This window comes from Azolla caroliniana, unplaced genomic scaffold, assembly GCF_043228905.1.
Source record: "Azolla caroliniana isolate FFs.n. ecotype wild unplaced genomic scaffold, voAzoCaro1.0.p SCAF_3, whole genome shotgun sequence".
Lineage (NCBI taxonomy): Eukaryota > Viridiplantae > Streptophyta > Polypodiopsida > Salviniales > Salviniaceae > Azolla > Azolla caroliniana.
Window position 1 is genome coordinate 7,859,955 of NW_028230438.1, and position 8,207 is coordinate 7,868,161.

At 37.6% G+C, this 8,207-nt stretch overlaps 1 protein-coding gene across 1 annotated transcript; it reads right to left on the reverse strand.

The window, feature by feature from the left end:
* Positions 1-921: 921 nt before the first annotated feature.
* Positions 922-6,075, reverse strand: LOC147866131 (rhamnogalacturonan I rhamnosyltransferase 1-like). The gene is made up of 8 exons (XM_087316501.1): positions 5,527-6,075; positions 4,486-4,553; positions 4,307-4,395; positions 3,644-3,809; positions 3,227-3,516; positions 2,583-2,787; positions 2,162-2,319; positions 922-1,798 (listed from the first exon to the last, which is right to left on the reverse strand). Exons 1-8 carry the CDS (start codon positions 6,002-6,004, stop codon positions 1,579-1,581), a joined length of 1,674 nt encoding a protein of 557 aa, XP_087172627.1. The 5' UTR covers positions 6,005-6,075; the 3' UTR covers positions 922-1,578.
* Positions 6,076-8,207: the final 2,132 nt, after the last annotated feature.

Below are 8,207 nucleotides of genomic sequence, written 5' to 3' on the forward strand. Positions count from 1 at the left end.
AACATCTAGTTATGACTACCAAAAACAACCTCATGCATACCTTTTCTCTACCAATCTCTTAGAGATAGCAAAATGGTGTAGTACACGTAAATATATATTTGAAAACCATTCAACGATGTTAATGAAATTTTTGGTACACAAACATAACATTGCATGGTAAAGTGGAATGCCAAGCCATTTGCCTACGGATGTGGCTTAAGTCTAAAATGATGAGCCAAATTATATAAATTATTATTATTATTTTGACTTTCTTATCACCACATTAACAAACTTTTCACGAAACATGTTTTCAAACGATCCAGGGGTTGTTAATGATAACATAAAACATGATAAATATAGATGATCCCTCAAAAGGTGCCACAAATGCAACAATGTATGCATGCATGGATGAATGTATGTATGTATGTATGTATGTATGTATGTATGTATGTATGTATGGATAGATGGATGGATGGATGGATGTATGAATGATATATAGATACACACATGTTATTAGTCATTCATAAGGGAATCTATTGAATACCTTACAAAAATGCACGTGCTATATAACAAACCCAAGATATTAAACAAAGAGAAAAAAATAGGCATTTTGGCAATGACAGCATATTTCAGTAGGGCACATACAAAAAAGCATCATCCATCAATTAGTTAAGGTTGTGATGCCACCTTCAATCATTTTTCAAGGATGCCACAGAATACTTTAACATCTTTGTTAACCATGTACAATATGCTCTTTTTTACACTTCAACCATGGCAGGGTGCATAATGATGAGCTAGCTATTCATGAATGCATGATGTATAGTGCATAATGAATGATGACAACGACAATGATTTGATGATGGGTTTGCACTTTTAAATTTAACATATGAAATTTCCAACTATTAATCACCTTATGGTTTGATGATACTTCAACAAAGGAGCTCAAAATAATGCTCAGTCTGAGTAGAACTCTTTCCTTTGTCTTAATTGTTTTTTGGGCATTTTACTTCCCCCTCAAGCAAAATCAATAGAATTTAAATGTGGAAAGATACAGAAGAAAAATGAGCCTTTTTGTGTGTTCAAAAGCTAGGGAAACACAAAAAGCAGCAATCATCATGTTTTATTCTATAGGGATTGGGCTAAGAAAAATCCCAATATGTGCATATATAAGTAGCCCAAAATATAAAAGAAGACACTCATACATAGTGCTCTCTCTCTGTCTCTTGGAAGTCATCTATATTGTACATATATAATTATGATGCTCCTTACATTACTACACAACATATATAGAAAAAAGGCTTGCTTACTTTTTACTCCATTACTTCTGAAATGGCATTGCATTGCAGCATCTTCAATCTTTCCTTGTTCGTTCTAGGCTTTTCAGGTTTAAGGGCCACGGTGTTTCGGGTTCAAGTCCGTGTGCTTTCAGGGTTTAGGGGTGAAGGTTTATTTAGGGTTTTAAGATTGACAAAGGGTTCCTGAAGGGGTTTCAGGGTTTTTTTTTTAGATTCTTGAAGCAATCAATCAAAATCAAGAGTCGCATTCAGGAAGCCTTGTGAAGTAAGCATATGAAGATGAGATTGAGCTATGATAATCACATCATGGCAGACATTCATGAGGGTTGGCATAGAAATAATCCTCTTCTTTCGGTCGGTCCAACATGACCCTCCTCTTTGTCTGCATGCCCATTCGGTTTTCATGTGCCTCCTTTACAGCAGACGAAAACTCGTCCCATTGCATTGTCCCATTTTGATATTCATCAAATAATTCAACTAGCTTCCGTCTATCCAACAATATTGTCTTCCGATAACCCAAATATCTATTCATTAATCAAAAAGCAAAGGAAAGACAAAAAATAAGACTCATGTTAGCATGAACTGCAACATTAAACAAAGCCCATTGCATGCTAAGAGCACAGTTTCTGGATCATACAAAAGAACTTTAGACATTCCCAACAATTCAATCTAAAAACAAAAATATTATTGCTTTTATAGATTCACAACATTTCCTTAATCAAATTCTTATATTATGAAATATATATAAATCGATATGTTGTGCTTTGCAACATGAAGGTTGCAGGTACAAGATGAGTTCATTATAAAATTTCTTCATAATTTGTAGTTTGGGATTCATCCACACAAACAAACAAATACAGTATTATTGTGTTAGAATTTCGTTTTACCTTCTGTGACCTTCGACTAGTTTCGCCATGTTTCCATCATATGTTGGTATGAAAACATCACTTTCAATGGCCACCAGATAGTCAAGGGCAGCCATTTGGGAAGAATGGTTTTGAAAATGCCTTAATTCATCTGGACTCAGCAGCATTTCTTTCCTTACCTGCAAAAAATAAATGATGTGAAAGTCATGTCAGTCATAGCTCAACATTAGGCCATAGAAAAAAAGCAAATAAATGAATGTTAAAATTTCATCACTACTAATACATAACACAAGTATAAACCTAGAAGATAGGAAACATTGTCAAAAAATAAAAGAAACTTTAATGATGCCTTAAAAACTGAAATTTTCTGACACTGAAAACAAATAATTAGTCAAAAGATTTAGCTCAACAAAACATGTTTGATGTTTTATTTTGAACTTACAACATTTGGGTAAGCTGAATATAAGTCTGCCATCCTTCTCTCACTCCCGTAGATCTCTCCAGCAGCTATGTATATCTGAGTGTCCTTACCATAACCAAATGCTTTCAGAACTAATAGAGTTTCCTCCGGAGTTAGTGGACAGAGTCCATCCAATCTCTTTTGTTTTGAATCAATGATCTTCTCTTTCCACCAAGGGTATGCATACCTGTAACAATATGTTAGCTCATATGAATATTACAGCACGTCAAAAACATCGCCGGTGCTGGTGTGCACATGAAAGAGATCTATCCCAATGGATCCATCCATACAAAATACTCGCAGTATTTCAATTGACTCATTCATGATTTATATACATAGATTTGTTCTTTATTTGTAACTTCTGAAATGAAAATTCCAAGTTCCTTCTATAAATCAACTAATGATGACGAGTTCTCCAGATTAAGACATAAAGAAAATATCATTTCATATCTAGCATCTAATTATATAAATATAATTGCTTTATCAGGCTGATAGAAGTCGCACTCATGAAGTTGGTATGCTGTCAGTTCTCCAAATCGCATGCATGCATACATATAAGTATGTACATCCATAGTTGCGTCATAGAATGATCACTGGTCTAATGCAAAGGCACAAATCATTCTTACCTCATTTTTGTAAGTTCTTCCTCCTCCTCTGGACTACATCCATGTGTACACCCTGAGAAAGCCAACATGTCCATCTCATATCTCAAGTGCAACACCAAGAAAGGTCCTTTTGACTTTAACATGTCGATCAACTTCTGGCCCAACTCTTGAATGCGGTTTGTAAATTTCAACACCCTGTAGTTCACACGACATCTTAGCTTCTGGAAGTCATCAGAAAGGCCGCCATTCGCCACACGAGTGTCAGTCTTACTGAATTGAATAATCTTATGCTTCCTGACCAGTGGGAGTATCTGTTCAAAGAGATCTTCTCCATCAGTGTTACAAAATCACAAAAATGTGACATGTTGAAAGGTCCATATTCTATTTAGCACATACAAACGCAAGACATTAGTATTGGAAGTTTACTGCGGGGCACACCTGGTTAAGATAATAGGATTCATTGGACCAGCTCACTGGTGGCAAGGAGTAGACCATGCCTTTCCTCACTTTTCCTTGAAATTTTGCAGGAACCCTTTGAATAATCCGTAGTTCATCTCTCAAAGAGGTAATAAAATGCTTGGTATCAAATATATCTCCAAAATCACTGCATATAGTATAGATATGGATGAAAACATGAGCCTACAATTGGGAAAAGCTCAAAAACACATAGGCAGCATCATTAAATGCATATCTTCATCTTATGAATATGCACAATTAATACTATGGAGCCATAGCCTAACATTATGTTGGAATATAGCCTGTATGTGCATATATACAAGGTGACCCTACCATTGAGAAAAGCTAAAAAAACACATAGGAAACCTCATTAAATGCTTACTTTCATGTTAAGCGTATGCTTGTCCAATTACATGTTATGGATCCACACTCAAACATGCCACAGTTTCACTCATGTTGGGCTATAGTATGTATATGCACCAAGGAAGGAAGAGACATGTACATGTGGGAAAAGCTCAGAAACAAATTGATAACCTCCTTAAATGCATGTTTTCATGTTAACCATATTTACAACTACATGTTATGAAATGATAAGCTACAATAATAAAAAATCTCACGTCAAAAACATTATTTTTCTTCTCTCACCTGGGATCATTCCAGAAAGATGTCTTATCAAGCTCTGGGACAATGAGAGTCAAATTCAAAAGCCGTGCAACAGCAACCATATCACATATCTGAAAATAAAGTAGTAAGCAAATATTATCCATGAAGATCAATTGATATCCTTGATTTGTTAATAATAATGTTCGGGGAAGAAATAATACCGCTGCCCGCATTTGATTGAGGCCTCCATTGCAAGAAACCAGAAGATAACCATTGTTGATGTAGGACCCTGCATACATCAATACATTAGTGGCCATCTCCACGTTTCCTCATTATAAAGATTTCTAAACATCCATGACAATCTAATCCTTTCTATACATCCATCTGTATTTCCCACTTTAAATCTGTAGAATGAAGTTCTAGTTTATCTGATCATGCTTGTCATATAGCCAATCAAATTTCTCACCTTACTACTTAGAGAGAGTATGTCTTTGCATTACCATTGCCCGCCTAAAATCCATCACCATCTAATAATTTCTATACATCCATCTATATTTCTCATCTCAGATATTTATAAATACATAGGTCATATAATGAAGTTCTGATTGATCTGGCCATGCTTGTGAAACATGATAGGCAATCAAATTTTGCTCACCTTACTAGAGAAAGGATGTGTTTGGATGACCATCAACCACTAAGATATATTCACACAACTTTATATGTGGTCGAATTTCTTGAATTGCCAGCAGATTGCGGAATATTTTCTTTTAACTACATGGCCAATCTTTATCCCTAAGATAGATCCAAACACAACTTACTACATGATAGAAACACGTGAATGTCCAATATACTTAATCTCACATTTCCCCGACTTAGAAAAGGATGTAGTTGCATTGCATTAAATCCCTAAGATAGATCTAAACACAACTAAGTGCAGAATGCACAGCATGATGGGCAATCAACTTTTGACCCCCCCCACCATCGCAAAAGATTGGATTTGCATTGCATCAATGCCCCTAGGAAAGACAGATTACAAGACTTATTATGTGATAGACACCCTTGAATTGTCCAATCAAATGCCCAAAGTGATAGGCCATCAAACCATAGAGAAATTTTTTATTTGCATTGCATCAATGCCTTTTTAAAATAGATCCGAAAATAAGTTCTACATGCCTATAGGATATGAACCAATCTATAATCATCAAATAATAATAAAAGATAGTAAGAAAGAAAGAAATGAATGAATGAATAGATGATCTTACTTGGAACAAGAGAACTTGTTGACGACACAAAAGAAGAAGCAGTGGGCGTATGAGAAACAGTAGTAGTAGCAGTAGTAGTAGCAGTAGTAGTAGTAGTAGTAGTAGTAGTAGTAACAGGAATGATGGATGAAGAGGAATCTTGGTGTTCGGATTCGAACTCGCGTCTCTCATTGAAACAAGAAGGCCACCCATGAAGAAGACTGTGATAAGGACCCCATAGCTGTCCACCCAAAGCTAAGACTTGTAGGAGGCATGTCCATACCAGAATACTTGTACTGAGCCTGATGATCCACACTTGCATTCTACTCCTAGGGAACAGAAGTACCTTAGCCACTTTCAACCTCTTGGAGAGAGAGTTAACCTTGGCAGAAGAAACATGTGCAGAAGATGGGAGAGACAGAGAAGGAGGAGGAGGAGATGGAGATGGAGATGGAGGGGATGACTCTGCCTTAGAGAAGCTAAAGAAAAGCTTCCCCATGGTGTGCAGAATATATTTCTTCCTTTTCTTTTCTTTTCTTCTCTTTTCTTTTCTTTTCTTTTCTGTTCTGTTCTGTTCTGTCTCCTCTTTCTTTCTGGAATCTGGTTTGGTCTTGTGGTGAGGTTTCCTTGTGTTGCAAGGTTTTTGCTTTGGCTTGGTCCAACCTTTTCTGAAGATATAACCCTGTTGTCAAGCAACCATTCTCCCCTGTGCATATGAATGAATGCTGTATACATACATCATGTAAGGAACAATGGCGTCTCTCTTTCAGTGTGGCAATCAGACCCGAAATGACAAAGACAGATCAGGAGAAAGGAAGAGAGACCAGAAACAGGGGAGGTAAATAGATAGATAGATAGATTGTGTGTCTGTGTGTGTGTGTGTGAGAGAGAGAGAGAGAGAATAATAGTGTCTGTGAAGAGAGAGAATTATGGAGATCTTGCTTCTTTCTCTTCTCTTCTCTACCTCTGCACCATTACTAGTTTTAAAAAAGAAGAAGAAAGAGCCTCTCTTTCTCTTCTCTGTTCTTCTTTCCTTTTTATCTTTCCTGCTCTTTCTTTCTGGGATATGTTGTTTGAGGTCTTATGGATATGGATTTGCTTACTTAATTCTGTGAGTAAGATACATACAGAGTATATATAGTATATAGTATATAGTATATATATACACATAAACAAACATACATTTGGGTGGTGATGATGATGGTGATTACAGGTCTAATGGCAAAAGCTCTGTGTATGTATGTATGGATATCTGTATGTATATCTGTATGTATGTATGTCTGTATAAGTGTGTGTGTGTGTGTGTGTGTGTGTGTGTGTGTCTGTAGACTGCTGTCTGTCTGTGGCCCCCTGTTCTTCTTCTTCTTCTTCTTCTTCTTCTTCTTCTTCTTCTTCTTCTACTTTCTTCCTTCTCTCTCTTCTCTTTCTGTCTCTTTTTCTCTCTTCTCTGTTCTGGCCCACCACTGCTGGCACTGGTTCTTGTTCTTTCTTCCTTTTCCTTTCCTTTCCTTTCCTTTCCTTCCTCTTCTTCTCTGCGATCTTTCCTGCAGAGAGAGAAAGAGGCAGACAGACAGAGAGAGAGAATGGAGGAGTGAATGAAGAAGAAGAAGAAGACGGAAATGCTTCTTGCTAGACAGATGGATAGGAAGAGGAAAAGATAGAGAGAGAGAGAGAGAGGCACACACAGAAGCAGAGAGGTAGAGAGAGAAAGAGAGAGAGAGAGAGAGAGAGAGGCAGAGAAAGAAAGGGAAGACAGAGAGAGACACACACACACAGAAGCAGAGGGGGTAGAGAGAGAGACACACACACACACAGAAGCAGAGAGGTAGAGAGAGACACACACACAGAAGCAGAGAGGTAGAGAGAGACACACACACACAGAAGCAGAGAGGTAGAGAGAGAGAGAGAGAGAAAGAAGAAGAAGAAGAAGAAGAAGTTATGAGAGAGAGAGAGAGAGAGAGAGAGAGAAGATGAAGAAAACAAAAGAGTTTTTGATGTGCGTGTGGTATTTATTGCTTTTGTTTTTTGTTTTTTTCTGTTTTTCTTTTTTTTCCTTTTTTCCTTTTTTCTTTCTCGATTTAAATTTGCTGAAGCAAACTTTTCTGGTGTTTTTCTTCCTCCTTCCTTCTTCCTTCTTCTTGTGGAGGGGATCCAACAAAATGTCTCTCTCTCTCTCCTCCTCCACCCAACGTTCAAATTAAGAAAGAGAGAGAGAGAGAAAGGAAGAACCAAAAACCTTGTTGATGAGAGGAGAGAGAGAGAGAGAGAGAGAGAGAGAGAGAGAGGAGGAGGAGAGGAAATGGCCATGAATCAATACAATATATGCCCCCGCCCACCCCCACCCCCCCCCCCCAAGTGTATGAAACGGAGACGACATAAAGACATGGCACAACGAGGTATCATGCGTGCATGTGTGTGTGTGTGTGTGTGTGTGTGTGTGTGTGTGTGTGCGTGTGTGTGCGTGTGTGTGTGTTCTCAATACAAGCAACGGTGCCAACCAACTAGAAAGAGAATGTATGAAACGAAGACTGACTGACAAAGCACAACGAGGTATCATGTGTGTGTTCTCCTCCGTCCATGCAACAAAGCCATCTAGAAAGAGAGTCGCGGGAAGCCTTTTTGTGCTTCTTTGTGTGTATGTATGTATGTTCCTTTGTGTGTGTAGTGTGTTAGTTAGTGCTTTAGTGTGTAGTCTGTGCTTT

Excerpts from the sequence above, each read along its gene's own strand:
- LOC147866131 (XM_087316501.1), bottom strand. The coding sequence starts at position 6,004 with ATGGGGAAGCTTTTCTTTAGCTTCTCTAAGGCAGAGTCATCCCCTCCA. Across the intron at positions 4,396-4,485 it reads TCAATCAAATGCGGGCAGCG|ATATGTGATATGGTTGCTGT; the intron begins GTATTATTTCTT and ends CTTTATTTTCAG. Across the intron at positions 1,799-2,161 it reads CTAGTCGAAGGTCACAGAAG|ATATTTGGGTTATCGGAAGA; the intron begins GTAAAACGAAAT and ends ATTAATGAATAG.